General features: G+C 38.6%; 3 protein-coding genes across 3 annotated transcripts in view; 2 read left to right on the forward strand and 1 right to left on the reverse strand.

The window, feature by feature from the left end:
* Positions 1 to 699: 699 nt before the first annotated feature.
* Positions 700 to 7,031, forward strand: LOC140278030 (chymotrypsin-like protease CTRL-1). Its single transcript, XM_072372918.1, has 6 exons — positions 700 to 704; positions 3,028 to 3,042; positions 3,129 to 3,308; positions 5,940 to 6,208; positions 6,296 to 6,444; positions 6,690 to 7,031. The coding sequence occupies exons 1-6, from the start codon at positions 700 to 702 to the stop codon at positions 6,999 to 7,001; spliced, it is 930 nt and encodes a 309-aa protein (XP_072229019.1). The 3' UTR covers positions 7,002 to 7,031.
* A 963-nt stretch (positions 7,032 to 7,994) lies between these two features.
* On the reverse strand, positions 7,995 to 11,024 carry aldoab (aldolase a, fructose-bisphosphate, b). Its single transcript, XM_072373079.1, has 6 exons — positions 10,883 to 11,024; positions 9,612 to 9,878; positions 9,356 to 9,516; positions 8,817 to 9,075; positions 8,537 to 8,736; positions 7,995 to 8,427 (listed from the first exon to the last, which is right to left on the reverse strand). The coding sequence occupies exons 1-6, from the start codon at positions 10,992 to 10,994 to the stop codon at positions 8,335 to 8,337; spliced, it is 1,092 nt and encodes a 363-aa protein (XP_072229180.1). The 5' UTR covers positions 10,995 to 11,024; the 3' UTR covers positions 7,995 to 8,334.
* A 3,313-nt stretch (positions 11,025 to 14,337) lies between these two features.
* Positions 14,338 to 16,793, forward strand: part of LOC140278031 (uncharacterized) — a 34,813-nt gene continuing 32,357 nt past the window's right edge. Inside the window, exons 1-5 of the mRNA XM_072372919.1 lie at positions 14,338 to 14,444; positions 15,545 to 15,647; positions 15,845 to 15,942; positions 16,166 to 16,236; positions 16,353 to 16,467. Coding sequence (XP_072229020.1) covers positions 14,414 to 14,444; positions 15,545 to 15,647; positions 15,845 to 15,942; positions 16,166 to 16,236; positions 16,353 to 16,467 — 418 coding nt within the window. The 5' untranslated portion in view covers positions 14,338 to 14,413. The remainder of the gene's footprint in view (positions 14,445 to 15,544; positions 15,648 to 15,844; positions 15,943 to 16,165; positions 16,237 to 16,352; positions 16,468 to 16,793) is intronic.

The raw sequence follows: 16,793 nt of genomic DNA on the forward strand, positions 1-16,793 counted from the left end.
GAGTTAATCCCCACTGAGTTTATGTCGGCAAACACTGAGGCGAGACCACAACTCTTCTGTGAGACTGAGAGTTAGTGTGGTGTTACATTTTGGAGAGAAAAGGATGTTCTGTTCCCACTCTATCTCTTCAGTTTGCTCCTGCTATGATGAGACCCTCTGATAGTTTATGTTAAGCAGTGCGGAATTAGAGGTTTATGCCTTTAGAAAAAGGTGTTCTCTGTTTCATCCCCCTCTCGAGATTCAATAAATCAATTAGCTGGTTGAATTGTTTAGCTTTGCACATTAATTGGTCTTAACACACACCAGCAAGCCAAGGGTTAACAGAGACCACACATGGCATCTGTGTCACCGAGTTGAAGTGTTGTCTTTCGGTCAGAAGTTTTACCTTCTCTTGTTCCTTCTCTGCTCAAAACAAAGGACATGCTTCAAAGCCTTTTAAAAAGGTGATTAATGTGTTTTCTTTTTTTTTTCCTTATTTGCTTTTGGTGCTTGTGCTCTCATATTCTGATAATACGTTGTGTTTTCTGTCCTTACTTTGTCAGGGACTGATTGCTTTCATAAGATTGAAAGACTGTGTGAACCTCAGAGGAATTGGGAAAGACATTTTGGGTTGCTGTCACTCACACCAGCTGATAGCAGGAATTAAATCACTCAACCATTGTGCGGATGTCGCAGTGCTGATGTTTAGCATGTATGAGCATGACGTAAGCAAAATATTTTGCAGTTGAAAAATCATTTGAATGTGGTAGAACAAGATGTCTATATTTAAAGTGCTATTTGGTAAAACTTGGATATCTTTATCAGTTTATAAATTTGACTGTTGCCCCAAATCATTTTCTGTGTATGGTTGAGTAAATGTGATGAGTAAAGTAAAGGATGCCGTCACTCTACAGCACTCGACTGATACTTTCTGCCACCTGTGAAATTTAGTGACAGCAGTTTGTGTTGTTTCAGACACATCAGCTCATCAAGGTCAGTGGAGGTCAGTGGAGGAATATAATAGAAGTCATAATATAAGTAATTTTTTATCATATTAAAGGTGGGGGGAGGTCATTAGCACCATACAAGGGGGCACATCCTTCAAAGTATGGAATGATAGGAATGCCACAAAAAATAATAAGTCTGTAAAATATAGTTTTTCCTATTCATTTTGTTTTAAATGATCTATTCATTTGAATCCATTTTAACAATGTATCCTTTATTATTATACATTTTTTCTCTATTTTTTCTTTGCTATATCCAGATAGACTGCTATTTCTTCTGGCATTTGGTCTGAGCCAATCCAATGTGAGCATGAGTTATCTGCTTCTTCTTCATGAAAGTCACAGTTGTATGGCAAGGCTACTTGATCCATCATCTATTTTACCTTGACTGTCCATTCAAAACTATTTCAGAACTCACGTGAGGCAAGCCATAAGTACTATTACTACCCCTATCCAAAGCGGTGCAACACACTAGCATGTTTTTGCACTATTCTGAAGGGTATCTTTCATTGAATGCCATAAATAGTGTGTTAAACAATGATCAAATTAATCCATATATTGATACACTGACATAGGTAAAAAAGGGGAAGGTGCACTAATATGGATCACCATCTACCTTAAAGCAATATAGATATTTTGGTCAAAAGTAATTTCTTTCTATAAGGTCACAAGCCTCAATATGACAGATGCAATTAACATGATTATGTGGATTCCTGAATTTCTTTTTGGTTATCAAATTTGTTTCTTTTCCATTTTCAAGAAAATTTGGTATGTGTGTTTATCTCATTATGGGGACCAAATCCTGACAGGATGCCGTCTCATGGGGACCACCTGTAAATGCAGCGGGATCAAATTGCTGTCCCCACAAGTTAAAGGTCATTTTTGAGGGTTAAGACTTGGTTAGATATAGGTTTATGTTAAGTTTAGGGTTAGGTCTTTAATTGTAATAATCAAGTTTGGGGTAAGGAACTAAGGAACATTCCTCCTGACACATTGAGACAATATGTGTGTGTTTGTGTGTGTGTGTATGAAGAAACTTTCCTCATACAAAGATCAAACAAACAGATCAAACATCACTGAACATTTGACATATCTATTCAGAGGTCAAAGCACAAGTCCTTTATTCTGTTGAATAAGTCTCCAATAGGTTTTACATGCACATGCAGTCAGGAAAAGAAGGGCAGGGCCCCAGTATTATTGTCTTGCTATTAGTTGAGCAAAGAAAACACATGCCACAGTGTGAAGTTATACATTCAATGAAAGCTGTATGCTGAGATCTTCAGAGAGCACGACTCTATTATTAATTGTACATATTTGGGCACTCTGTGATGTACATGAGGGCATGAAGGCTGGCATGCAGAGAAACAGGTTTGAGAAGGGAGTGTTTACCGGTCTTAGTAACTTTGCATATCGCTTTAGATAACAAGGAAATAAGCTTAAAAAGACTTTCATAGCTTACTGAAGGAGGAGGTTTGAAAGGCAACAGAATGGCAGGTAGAACTATATGGGTACTCTTGATGGTTACTGTCCTCATTGCACAAGGTGGGTCTATTACATTTAATTCTATTCATATGGTCTACGCCTGTACAGTCTATTAGAAGCCACTGAATCTAATTTTTGAAGGTCAGTTTTAATTTCAGTTCACTGTGTACCTCATCACTGCATAGTTAATGATGGTTATATTGTAATGCATCATGTAAAAAAAGCTGTTACGTCTTGAGACAAGATTAACCTCTTAACCCTAACCCTAAGCAGGTCAAAGTCAAGATTATTTGCAGTGCTGCTTGACTGTTCAGAGCTGTTAATTCATAATACAAACACAGGTGGCACAGGTGAACAAATCAGTGGGACATTAGCATGAATGGTAACTGTATTGGCAACTTGGCAAGTGCCATTAATATGATAAAGATCCAAAGCTCATTTGTATGTACTGTTGAGTGGAATCAGCTGGAACAATCAGTGCCACCCTGTGGCCGTAGTTCCACACACTGAGTACACACTTTCATATCTAACATTCTAACTTTTACATCTCTTATTCCTACAGGGACAAAGGCTCAGGGTAAGTGCAGGCACATTTGATATATTTCAAGAGTCTTGATAATGTAAATACTGAGGTGCAACACCACATTGAATCTGCTGACACACAATTGTGTACGCTCTTTCAGACTGTGGAGTGGCGCCTCTGAGCACAAGAATAGTAGGTGGTGAGAGTGCCACTGCTGGGTCATGGCCCTGGCAGGTCAGTATACACATCAGGAGTCACATCTGTGGAGGGACTCTCATCAGTGACCAGTGGGTGCTCACAGCAGCTCACTGCATTGTAATGTAAGAGACACTCATCAGCTGTCATTTGCGTGTGCTCACAAGCCTCACACACAGGAAGGGAATAAAAGGAAATATACACGGAAAAGCCCAATTCTATTCGTCCTCGATCTAAAAAGAGAGATTTCTGAACCTGATGTTTTCATTTGAACCATTTATGAAAGCATAAAGATTCAATACTGAAATAGATGTACTGTCAGATTAGTTATATTGTGCCTCATACCATGACAAAAAACTACCTCCTATGAAAGATTAACTTGTGGAGAGTCCACAGAAAAATTAAAAATAAATACATCAAGAATCAAAATTCTAAAAAGCAACTTTAAAGAGACTTTAAATTAATAAATCAAAGGGGACTTAAATGTAAATAGATGTCTAATGACTTAAAACAATTAAAAAAACAAAACTACAAAGAAACTCAGGATGATTCTGAGTGCCTTTAAGGAGACTTAAATCAACAAAACAACCACAAATAAAAAAGAACCACAACAATTGCAAAGAGACTCAAAAGGATTCAAAACCATTTCAAATGGATTTCAAAGATTCTTGAAATGACTAAAAGAGACCAAAACAGCCCCAGACTCAACTACAGAGAAATTAAAAAAGAAAACTTGAAACTAAAAAACACCAAAGATTACTATTAACATGCACAACATCAATAAAAGAAAAGAGAGCGTAAACACAGTTGGTATAATTTGGAAAAACGTTCAATGATACACAGTTTTAACTCTATACAAAGGGAAACCGCAATATGTGCAATAACATGAGTCCACCACTGTGCAGGAAGAAATTTTGTAATAAGCACACATTCTGTTATCATATCATGTTGCTATGTACACACATACACTTTTAAAAATAGCCCTAACTTCCAGTTAGTCATCATGACTGCTGTATTAGTAACATGCCCAGCTGATCCTGGGAGAAATATTGGTGGATTGTTTTCAGACTGCCGTTACAACAACTTTCTATGAAATTCCTTTGCCCTGTGCATACACAATATCAAAAAAGTGGTCTGCCAATTATCAAGAATGTGGATGATCCCAATCATGCTAAGCTACATCATTCAACACATTTGAAGTCCACGACAAAGACTAAAAGCCTAAACAATGAGTCACTTCCTTATAACTAAAATACTTGGCTTGGTCAACACCCAACTGCTGATTATCTGCTGATCTGACTGTCTGGTCAAACTAGAAATACATGCTATATTTACTACAAGTCTTTCTCAAGCTCCTGTCACATCACAAAGTTTGCACAGACATATCACCTGAAGCTTTGTAAATGCAAAAAAAACAAAAAAAACAGAACTGATGCAAACTAACAAAAGTCCAACATATACAAAGTATATGAGAATGGAGATTTTTCTTTCTTTTTCTAATTCAAAGATTGTTCTTCTTGTCACTTATTTGTCCTTATTTGGAAGTCACCTACAATAAAAACAGAGCAGGAAGAGCAAGAATGACATTGTGTAAAGTTACACCAGTGGAAAATTGAACTAGTGACTCCCTCTTCCACTCAAAGTGGAAGTCACATTAACCACTCAGCTATCTGATCGCCACAGGGAGCTGCTTTGCCTGCATTTCGTTTCTTTTTACTTGCGGAACTAAAATTTGTATCACCAGAATCATGCAGAACCAGACAGAGATTAAAGACCATTCTCAAAAGACCAAGTTTCAGTGTTTTAAAATCACTTACCACATTTAAAACTTCTCACTGTGTTAAAAACAGTTCTGCATTTTAAGTTGCTCAAAACAGCTGTAAGTAGCTCACTGATTCCATCTACAATCGTTTTATATTTAATTTATGAATAAGTATTTATCCATGTATTACCAGTGACTGATCATTGTAAAATACAAATATTGTTTAGAACTCACATGGGGACTGTGCTGTCTTTGCCACATAACACACTTTGTGAACTTCCATTTTTGTGTTCTTACAAAGTACTTTCCATTTGTTTTCATCAACAAGTGAACTATCAGACAATAATCCTATCTCAAGACAGAGCATGCTATAGAAATGTGTTTAGTGTCTTTAGTGCATTGCCATGCAATGATTTTTGCCATTTTGCTACATTATGATGAATATAGACACTCTTCTCTTGCCAACATATGCTTATATGGAGGAAGGAGGGGTGGTCCGAGGTGTTAGTCTGCTGATTTACAATACTGGATAGCCCAGTTTCACACCCATCCCACACTTTTCCCCATCCCACTTCAGTTTTCTATTTTGCTTTCACCCATCAGTGTCAGAATTACTAGACATGGTTAAGACTATTACATTTTAATCACATGTCACAAGTTCCCATCATGTTATAAAGCTGCTGTCCTACACAAAACAGCTATTTTGAACATGTGGAAATATGAATAGATATATGGAACCAATTACACATTTCCTGGTGAGATTTGGCTTTAGATGAAAAACACCAAACTTTTCTGGAATAATAAAGGCCACAGATAACAGCAGAACAAGTCACTGATGAAATAGTTAAAGGTTAAAGCAAATAATAGTACAAAAAAATAATAGCAATAACTAAAATGGGTAGAATGAATAAATTAAGGGCTGCATGACAGACTTCCAGATCATGCTAATTCTGCTCATACTGACTGATTTTAAGACTCATTCCATTAAATACAGAAACTCATTAAGTGAGTGGACTCTCTACTTGGGACGAGAGACTCAGGCTGGCCCTAATAACCAGGAGGTTTCACGTGGGGTGTCTCAGGTCATCGTCCATCCTGACTACAACAACACACTGTTCAATAATGACATTGCCTTGATGAAGCTCAGCAGCCCCGTCACTTTCAATAACTACATCAGACCAGTTTGCCTGGCAAGTAGCGCCAGCAAGATCTTCAACTCGACTTCCTGCTGGGCCACCGGCTGGGGCAAACTTAGAAATAATGGTGAGGATCCTTTCATGTTGCACCTGATTTGTGTTTGTAAAATATTCTGGAATTTCTGAAACTGCAAGACAACTCTCTCCTCCACAGAGTCATTGCCATCATCTCAGGCCCTGCAACAGGTTCAGATTCCTGTCGTTGGAAACAAGCAGTGCAGCTGCAATTACATCCCAGTATCAGAAGCAACCATCACTGGCGAAATGATTTGTGCGGGGCAAGAGAACAAAGGAGCATGTCAGGTCAAAGCACTAATTAATTGTTGCGATATCTGCAGTAGTGGGACTGTTCTTCTAAGTTGACACACCCAAAATATGACCATGGTTACATAGCAGTTTGAAACATAGAACTGCATCCATCAAACACATTAAGTATCAAAATGCTCAACATTTTGACACTGAGATTGTGCTGCTGCAGGCAAAGCTATTCCAGAGTCATTCGGTACATGGTATAAGCTGTTAATTAATTATTTGTCTCAACTTTTTAGGGGGATTCTGGAGGACCTTTGCAATGCCAGGAAGGCTCATCGTGGATCCAGGCTGGTATCACAAGTTTTGGAGTACCTTGTGCTTTGGCCGGTTTCCCTGAGGTTTATGCCAGAGTGTCTGAGTTTCAGGCTTGGATCACCGATCAAGTGGCAGGGGCGCAAGTTAGCTTTGTGACATTCAGTTCAACTGGCACCGACCCAGACAGCAGCTTTGAGTGTCCCAACACGAACTCTGGACATTCAATCAAGACTACAGCTCAATTTGCATTTGTCATTTTAGTGACAATGTTGCTGGATTACACTTTAGCCTAATAGATTTACAAAATATTCTTATTGTACAAACATTGGATACTCAAAATATTAACACACGAGATATGGTGCTATGACGGTTATGATAATAACCTGTATCTCAGTTGGTTTACATCTTACTTATGATACCTCTCATACTGTATGCCATTTCTGTAATCAGCTGAACCCAACAATTAAGTAAAATATGGAACAAAGCGTGCCTTGCACAACATTTCGAGTTCCTGTTGTCAAGAGTTAACATTCACTGTTTTTTTAAGAGAAATTTTTTTCTGCCCTTTTCATGCTTGTACCAGAACCAGACTGTGTCTATAATTAAACAAAACCACCTGCCATTTTTAGAGGGTCAGCGTGTTTCACATTCACTGTGACTAAAATGGAAGCAGCATATGCGTTGCTTCATATTTGTTGTATCACATTTGTCAAGGCTGCAACTTAGAGTTCTTGAATATGTTCAAAAATCTTAACTTTCTGACTTATTAATTACATATATTATTTACATTTTATTTGGAGAAGCTTTTTAACGCTTACTGAACGAATGATGACAAATAGAAGTAGTATTTATTAACTTCTTCCTCGTGTGTCAACCACAAAGCCGCGGCAGTTTGTTATGACATTTGAACTTTTGCAGCTGTCGTGAATTAAGTTTAGAGATATATTACTAAGTGGAAATTTAAATGAATGCGTATTCAGAAAATAAAACTAAGACACAAATCGATTTTAGTAGTGCGGGTTCACCAAAAAACTTAAAAAAGATACTACAAAAGAAAACCTGTATTTTGGATATTATCTATATCTTTAGCTTTCATATTAAGTCCTGTAACAGTTAAATGAATTTGCCTTTAATAAAACTATAGAACTCCTATAGTTTCTTTTATCTATGTATTCATTTATTTACTGATAATGTTTCTATTTGAAAACCGTAGTTTCATGTGACCTTAAAATATGTAGTAGGAACTAAAGTACAAAGTAACACCACAAAGGAAGTACAACTGCATGTTTGGGTAAACACTTTATTCCATGGTACTAGTGTAGATTTTATACTGCACTTGGTGGTAGCAGACCAAGGAAAATAGTTTAAGTTGTGTAAAAACAGAGTGGGAATCTTCACCTGTAAAAAACAGTGTTTAAAAATATATGTCAAGGGAATGGAGGCAGAAAATTTTTTCGGCAACCACTGAAAGCAAAGTTTTTCTCATCTTTTACTTTTGCTTTCTGCTAAGGTGTTGTAAAAGTTGTTAATGCTTCTTTAGTTACTTGTGTGCACTGCCTAAGAGGACATGCTCTTTTCCATTGTGGTGCAGTAATGGTGAGTAGAAGGAGGGAAGGGTATCCGTTCTTAATAAGCATGATTAGCCACAAACAGTGACTCTCCACCAGCACTGCTGCCTCCAGAGGAAACATATTTGCCCACGCAGGCCTGACTGTTGGCCTATAAGAGGAGAAAAGGATAACATTACTGAATGCATGATGGGGCACTGCTATTGAATAGTTTAAAATTTCAGTTTTGATAATGACATTTCATTAATATTCAAATGTACCAGAGCTCTCTTGATGAACTCCTCCTGGCATGCCTTTCCATTTTCCTTCTTGCCACCCCAGGCTTTGAGGGCGGAGGCCTGCAGGGCACGACCATATGAGAAGGTCAAAGCCCATGGCCTTTGCAGAGGGCACTGGTTCATGGCATTCAGGTTGACGGAGGCCTCCTCCTCACTCTGGCCACCAGACAGGAAAGTAATTCCTGCACAGGAAATAAGCTCAATGTAGACAATTCGGGAAAGATTTCAGAGTGAATAGAGAAAAGGTGTACATTCAACTTACCAGGGACTGCGGGAGGTACAGTGCGACGCAGGGCAGTAACAGTTGCCATGGCAATCTCCTGGTTGCTGTATTTGTGTGAGCAGGAGTGTCCAGCAGTAACCATGTTAGGTTTCAGCAGGGTTCCCTCCAGGTAGACATGGTGGTCAGACAGGGCCTTGTAGACGGCAGCTAGGACCTTCTCAGTAACGTACTGACAACGCTTCAGGTCATGGTCACCATCAGGAAGAATCTCAGGCTCCACAATGGGGACGATGCCATGCTGAAGAAGGCGGGGACAAAAAAGGCAGGCTTATAACATGAAAAAATATGTAGGAGTGGCTGTGTAGATGTAAATGTTATGTCTTAATTTCTTAGCATTTTAGTGGTGTAACTGAACTCTCTTCATTTGATAGTTTTGTAATTTTGCAAGTCACAACAGAGACTTACAACTCCTAGTTGTAAGACCAGTGTGTTACTATTATACATAGGAGTCTTTTAAAACGCTGGTAAAATCTGTAAAGATTGCAAATTGATTTCAGGATTTAACTGTTATGTCTCACCATCTGGCAGATGCTGGCATAGCGAGCCAGGACATTGGCGTTCTCGATGATGGACAGGCGTGAGGGAGTGGTGGGGGTGATCTTCAGAACACAACGCCACTTGGCGAAATCAGCACCATCCTTCTTGTACTGGGCACAACGCTCGTACAGTCCATCAAGACCTGTTATAGGAATAGGACAACTAGATTAGCCAACAAAGGCTGCAACAGATGCCAGTGCTTTCATCACATTGGGTCAAAATTTGTTCTTTGCTGACCCTGGGTAGTTGTCTCGCCATTGGTTCCGGCCAGGGGGACAACACCTTTGTCGACCTTGATGCCCACCACCATGCCTCTTTCTTTCAGGAACTGTGGGAAGGTCTTTCCATCATCAGTCTTCTGGTACATGGTCTCATGGAAGAGGATGACGCCACCAATACAGGGTTTGACGCGGTCGTCAGCAGTGAAGAGGAGCTGGCGGTACAGCCTCCTGTTCTCCTCAGTGTTCTCAGCATTGATGCTCTGGAAGCGCTTGGCCACACTGCCTGCAGGACATGAAAACATTGGACCAATGAAAACACTGCACCTTGCCTTCAACAGTACTGGTGTTACAGGGAGATTTCTGAAGAATGTACATTTAAAGATGGCATATCTTAATCTAAGTGTCCATGATTTTCTTTCTACTAGAACAGGATTACATACTCAGACATTTAAAAACAGAAAAAAAACAATTTTTCTTATACTATGTATTGTTGAAGCATCTGTTGTGATCTTCCTTCTGAAACATTGTTTTTGCCCCTGTTTCTATAGTGTCCTCCTTTTCAAAGGCCCAGTTTTCTCATACTGGTCAGCTGACTGGTCAAAAAGAGGTGGAGTGTAAGACAGCTGCTTAACCACCCTTTTCACATTGCAGTTGGATCATATCATTACAAGAAGACATCCTGATTCAGCTCAGTACTCAGCACCATATGACAATGTGGTCAACAGCATAAACAGCAAGACATTGTCACAGACCACAGTATATGCCACTTTACTTCCTGGACCGGCTCTGCAGCTAGATCAAAGGCTTATCAGCTGTCGATAAACTTTTACCCCCTTTTGCATCTCTGTGGATGCCAATGAGTAACAAATACACATCGGCACTCTTATATATATATATATATATATATTTGTGATAGCCCCTTTCAATATGCAAATGTGTTTCATGGCGATATTAATATGTAGACTGGACTACAAACGAGTTTATTCCAGAAATTCAGGAGCGCTAACTTCTTTATGTTACTCCGCCATAACTTCCTTTTATGTGGAATCCTCACTTTATAAGTTTGCAGATCCTTTTCATCAGCAAAGAGGTATTAAACACCCTGAGGGAAAGAGCATATAATGCCCGCTAAAACATTCACTGTCACAATTTAATGATGATCCTGATTTTATATGGAATTTTGATCTCACCAGCTCTGTTTAGTGTGCTTTTTGTAGACAGTAGTACAAGTTTGACATTGAATTTTCCTTTCAGAAGGGTGTTGACTTTCCTGAATGACTAACTTACCAGTGGACTCATCTGCAGCAAGGATTCCCTTGCCAGCAGCAACAATCCTTAGAGCAATATCATTGAGCTCCTTCTTCTGGTCAGGGGTGAGGAAGGGGTATGCGTGAGGCATCCTGACTCTGAAAAAGGGGAAGTGCAAGACAACAGTTGCTCTTAGAAAACATGTAGGGCTCAATTTTCACAGACGCAAAAGAAAAAGTGCAGCTGAATTGCAAAGTTGCAGTGTTCAACTTTTGAGGCTGTGGTTCTACTTGTGAATGCATAAGAAAGTTTTTGATGAAAGGATGACAGAACATTAGGTTGCATGTGTGAAACGGAAGTGGTGAAAAACAGAATAAGGCTCTATGGATTTCCTGTCTGTCTGTTGTCTGGTAAAAAAAATCTTTCTGACTTTCTGACATGCCAAACGTGAGACTACAGCTGTTGCAGCTATAATTGCAGCACTTCTTTGTATGTTGGTGGTACACCACAGGAACAATATGTTATAGCTCTGCTGTCTGTGTTTTTTTGGGTCTCCTCTGCCCCACCCTCCTTGTATCTGACCACGCTTGAGAAGTCATGACAAGCATGTGGATGACCTATTCCATTTTCTAGCCTCTTATCTGTGACCTTTCCATCCCCCCCCTCACTGCCCCCTTCCTTCACACCCCACTCCCACTCTCTCCATGTCTGTGCCTACACTATCAATAGGTTGTACTAAATTTACACTGTGTACATGTGCTTTGCATGAGGTCTCTCAACAAGAATGACTGAAAAACATCCAACTGTTCATGAGCCATTGCACTCTGCTGGGTGATTAACAAGCAAACAGCCCAGACAAGCTCAGACACTTTAGGTTAGAGATTAGTCAAACCACTGTTTGCTCATCAACTACTCTGACCATGGAAATTTTGTAAGGTTAGCAGCAGCCTGTGATGCACAGTGATGGGAATCTCAATTAGTGTGTTGCATAAGAAAATGCTAAACATATGAAGCACAGAGGGAGCATTTCAATCAAATTGAAGCAATTTATTAATAATTAGTGGATGCAGTTTGAAAACATTTAAATGTTGTTTCAGTCTATAAGCAAAGCTAGAACTCAGAATCACAAGTAACTCATGTTGATGAGCCTGTGGGTTACTTGTGGTATTCACATTTTGTGATAATCTCACATACAACTAACCACACCTGTTAAAACTGTGCTAAAGCTATTTGTGAACTTTTACCTCTACAAAAACTCAGTCATGCACCTCATGCCTTTCTATGAACAAAAATTTCAGCAAGCAGACAAAAAGTCAATTTAAATGGTTGCAGTTGTATCAAAGTTGTCCATTAAAATGTACGTTATTTTACCTTTGAGGTTAGGAGGAGAGCTGAGAAGTGAGAGAGAGAGGGAGAAGATCCAGCCTTCGTCTGCGACAACCCTCCAGCCTGCTGGCCCTTGTATTTATCCTCCCATTGTGACCCCTCACATTTCAGCTGCCCCGCTATAAAAAGAACAGGACGCAACCAGAGATGGCTTGTGACATTCAGCAGGGCTTGGGCTGGAGTAACATATTAGTGAGCAGCCAGTGAAAGGGCAAAGAGTGGTTCAGTGAATGGCAGAAAATATGACACAGTGGGACAGTTGGGTTAGGATGTATATAGAGGGTAAAACAGGTAGAATTGCTGCATAAGTTATGGTCGAAACTAATGGATGGATGAGCAAAGATATTGTCTGGAATAAGTACTGAGACCCCTAAATTAACCTCACTTTAATGTCAGCCTTCCCCTTATTGACCTTAAACAAAATTAATGACCTTTTAAACACCCCCCTCTGAACCCTTACACGCAAGTTTAAGGCATTTTGATGATGCAATGCAATGAAATGTGAAGATTTCACAACTGCAACTAGTTTCAAATTTGCTCCAACAAACAAGAGCATCTTGTCACAAAGAGATCATTTTAAAGGCAATGTGGTGGAAGAAAAATGTGTTATATGAAGTATGCACTAACAGCACACACACATACACTTGCACAGGGACTTTGAGAGCATGTGACAACATTGCAAACCTGCCCGTAGAAATCTAAGCCAGATACAGCAACACAGTGCACGGATCCCTGACCTTTTCTTGACCTTTCTTGATCGTCGTGGCTTGGCAGCAAGGGGTTCAACCACCATGCTTAGCAAAGGTTGCACCTGCACATAGCGAAGTTGTTCATTTTATATCTGTGTCATACTCTCACTCAGATCAGTTGCGACAGAGCACTAAACACACATTTGAGATGATGTGAAACTCTGCAGCAAAGATGTGGTTGTAGCATTTTGTGTTAGTTTGTGCTATCAGTAGCGAACACACTATCACCGATGAGCAGCTGCGAGAGAGGAGGTTTGCTTCCTGTGCACTGGGCTGAATTAGTCAGTATGCATAGATGCTTCAAAGAGGCAAAACAAGCTGGTCTGTTATTTGCTATCATTTTACATGATCAAAGTACTACTGCAGACAGGTTTTTGCTGTCTTGCTTTGCAAGAGACCACTGATTGTGTGTTAAGACTGAACACTCTTGCTGCTCTTGACATAGTCATATCACATATAGATCCAGTTAGCTTTTAGCACTGAAAAAGGAAGGCTAAAGAACACACCATATTCATTAACTTCCACAGAGCAAGTGCAGTGTTTCTTATTCGTCAAAATCATGTAAATATGGTCAATGTACCATGTAAACCACAATGAGCAAGAAGACACAAAGTATGCAGATATTGAATTCATTGTTATTTTGTCAAATCATACTACCTGCTTCGAACAAAGCTTGCGTTTTATCAAATTTTGTGAATCAGAGATAGGATGAGAGAGTTTAGAAGTAAATAAGGCATAAAGGACAAATGAGCCTTCTCATTTTAAGTTGTCCTTTCAGCAGGAGGTTGGATTGAGTCGTGTTTGATGAGTCGGACAGATGAACAATTCATATATTTCTGCATTGTAAAATTTAGCTTTTTTTCTCCAACAGGTCTATGTGGAAGGAGGCAAAAGCTAACAACATCACTTTGGACAAAAAGGAACCACATTGTAAGACTTCATGAAAAAGATTTGTTTGTCTGCAATTCTCATTATGTGTATAACAATAAGCCTCCCTGCTGCAGTGGATCATATCTACCATTTAAAGTGTGAATTAAAATGTATGGTCTGAGATTGTTCACAAAATTTTCTCGTGATTACTTCCCTTCTCTCAGCAAAACTTGAGCTGTGCAGCAAGAGCTGAGGTTAAATGATGGCCTTTATTTTTCTGTTCTAATTGTTAGCCCATCTCAGTGGCCCAGAAAACAATATTTCCTGCCCCATCTAGCCCCAAATACTTTTTGTGTTGTAACTCCGCCTACACCAGAGTTCCTCTAAATGACTGTCTTACCTTTAAGCACCGCTCTTATGACTTCTGCATTGTGCTTTTAAAGCCTCTCTCTTGACACTTTAACCAGTAGAAAATAGCTGCCTCTCAGAGTTTGCTGCCTCTCAGAGTTTGCTGCCTCTCAGACGGTACATCACACTTTTATTTACGTTTCATGGGATTAACACAATGGACTGGACAGCTATTCTTTTACTATCAGGTAAGATAAGCTTCTGCACAAATTTGATAGTTTCATTTCAACTAATACATGTTGTCAGATGTAAGCTGCAAAACAGAGTAGCAAACAATAATTAGGGATATAAGAGCTGAAAAATAGTTTGAAATGATTGCTTACATATGTCATTCATATCTCATTTTCTGTGAATCAATCTACTAGTTATAATAGATCTAATAGATATGTGAATGACGAAAGAAGGTTCCAACTTTTTTTATTGTAAAAATACTTTGAGTAGTTATTTTCTCATGAGAAGCAACAGTAATGTTGAAACCAAACAAAATAATTAATCTAAGCGGCATTGGCTGCAAGTGTGTTTAGTGACTTAATTTAGTGCAAGACAAGAAATTAAAATTACTAGGAAGAAATTAATTTATACACATCATCTGTCACTGCTGAAGTTAAAAATCTACCTTAACTTACTGTGGGTGTGTATGTGACAAAACAAAGAAGCTCGGGGATGTTTCACAATGCTTCTAAATCATTTATTCACTGGAAACCATGACAAAACAGAATTTCACATGACGTCAAACACAAAATTCCTTACTATCCAGCTGATATATAGAAGCAGGCAAAAGCTAAAAGTATGGAAGCCCAAATTAGCTGATGATGAGAAAATATTTCTAATCATTTTATCTTCAGATAACTTCATACATGAAATTTTATTTCTGCACTATCACTTATCATAAGGAAATAGAGGAAATTGCTCATATTTGTATTGTATGCGTGTCTTTAGAATATATTTTTTCAAATGTAATAAACATATATTTTTTTAATTTGAAGAAATATCAAAACGAAAGATCAACGGACAATAGAAAATCTGACTTCAGCCTGCAGAATTTTTTTCTCATTATAACAGTTTTAAGCTACCATATTCTGAATTAGAAAAGTTCTGACTTAAGTTCCCTCTAGTGGTATTAAAAGTAGACATAATGGCACACATAATTTCACCCTAAGACACCCAAAACAACATGTACTGTAAACTTTTTACATTCATATTACATCTGAGATTATTTCAAGTAAATTGATCAAAATTTGGCTTTAGATGAGATAAATGCTGTGGATTTTACTTCTTCACTCCACAGTGTTAAAAGCTGCACTTTGTTTCAATATTGAGCCTCTGGCTTGGAAGTCCCTGAAGGATGCTGCTGCAGGTTTTGGCTACCAGGTGGTGCAAAGAAAATCAGAGTGAGTCAGAGCATGCATTATAGAGCTTGATGTAGGTAACTGCTGTCATATCATTTGCTCCAGTGATATTTTTCCCTCCTTAACTTACAACACTTTAATATACATACCTCAAAACAACAAGGTTACAATTAAAAACACAAGGGTCTCGACTTACCAGCCTGCCCCTCTCAAATGTTTGTGTGGTTTTATTTCTTTAGCTTGCTCGTCAGTGCCCCTTTTAAACAGTATTCAGGAAATCAAAGGGGACAAATATTTAAGTGCACCACTGATCAATGCCAAAGTCTACAATTTCCAGGTAGGAAACATTTAATTTACAGAATATTCTAAAATTTTGTGAAAGTGAATTATGTTTTGCATTCCAGTCTTTGATTAAATTGCTTTTTGTTGCTATTTATTGTATTACACAGGGAGTATTTAAACCTGTGGTAGCTGTAGTTTTAGTTGTAACTTTAGTGTTTTTTTCACTGTCACATAGTGTCTTGACTGTGTACTTTAAGAATTGTTGAACATTTCTACAGTTCCACAGTCTGCAGTCAACATGTCTCTTGGTTTGGCAATGACAAGTGACCCCAGCACAGAAGCCACTGTGGTGAGTGGGTGACTTGCAGAGAAATGTTAACTTTTTCATGCTGATTGAAATGTATTGCTTAAAGGACAGTAAACTCATCAAGCTATTGAACAAACCTGACCCTGTGTCTTTTACAGGCATGTGGTCCAACCATTCCTAAAGACTGCAAAAGTATCACCATGTACAACGGTCTTTGTATTGAGATAGACAAATATGACACTCAAAAAAGAACAGTCCCGTCTGCAATTGAAGGTAAATACAATGACTTTTAAATGCAGGATCACCACATTTACTCACCACACAGTCGAGCATGCATATCACCAGAAACACAACTACACAACCTAACTAACACAAAAAATATGAAATCGCTACTCTTGAAGGTTTTGGGTTCAGCTGGTTTATTTTGTCAGAAAATATAAAACAAATCTCAAATATGACACAAAACTATTTATTTCGAGGAAGTAGAGGAAAGAATTATGGAATCACTTTTAAATTTGCATTTCTAGAACAGATATGTGCACATGAGTCTGCAGGTAAAAGCGAGAAAAACAAAAAACTTCAACAAGATAGAAACTGTT

The sequence above is a fragment of the Leuresthes tenuis genome, unplaced genomic scaffold (assembly GCF_036924035.1).
Source record: "Leuresthes tenuis unplaced genomic scaffold, fLeuTen1.0.hap1 SCAF_20, whole genome shotgun sequence".
Taxonomy (NCBI): Eukaryota; Metazoa; Chordata; class Actinopteri; order Atheriniformes; family Atherinopsidae; genus Leuresthes; species Leuresthes tenuis.

Excerpts from the sequence above, each read along its gene's own strand:
- LOC140278030 (XM_072372918.1), top strand. Across the intron at positions 3,309-5,939 it reads GCAGCTCACTGCATTGTAAT|AAACTCATTAAGTGAGTGGA; the intron begins GTAAGAGACACT and ends CATTAAATACAG. Across the intron at positions 6,209-6,295 it reads GGGCAAACTTAGAAATAATG|AGTCATTGCCATCATCTCAG; the intron begins GTGAGGATCCTT and ends TCTCCTCCACAG.
- aldoab (XM_072373079.1), bottom strand. The coding sequence starts at position 10,994 with ATGCCTCACGCATACCCCTTCCTCACCCCTGACCAGAAGAAGGAGCTC. Across the intron at positions 9,879-10,882 it reads TGCTGCAGATGAGTCCACTG|GCAGTGTGGCCAAGCGCTTC; the intron begins GTAAGTTAGTCA and ends CATGTCCTGCAG. Across the intron at positions 9,076-9,355 it reads ATGCCAGCATCTGCCAGATG|CATGGCATCGTCCCCATTGT; the intron begins GTGAGACATAAC and ends CGCCTTCTTCAG.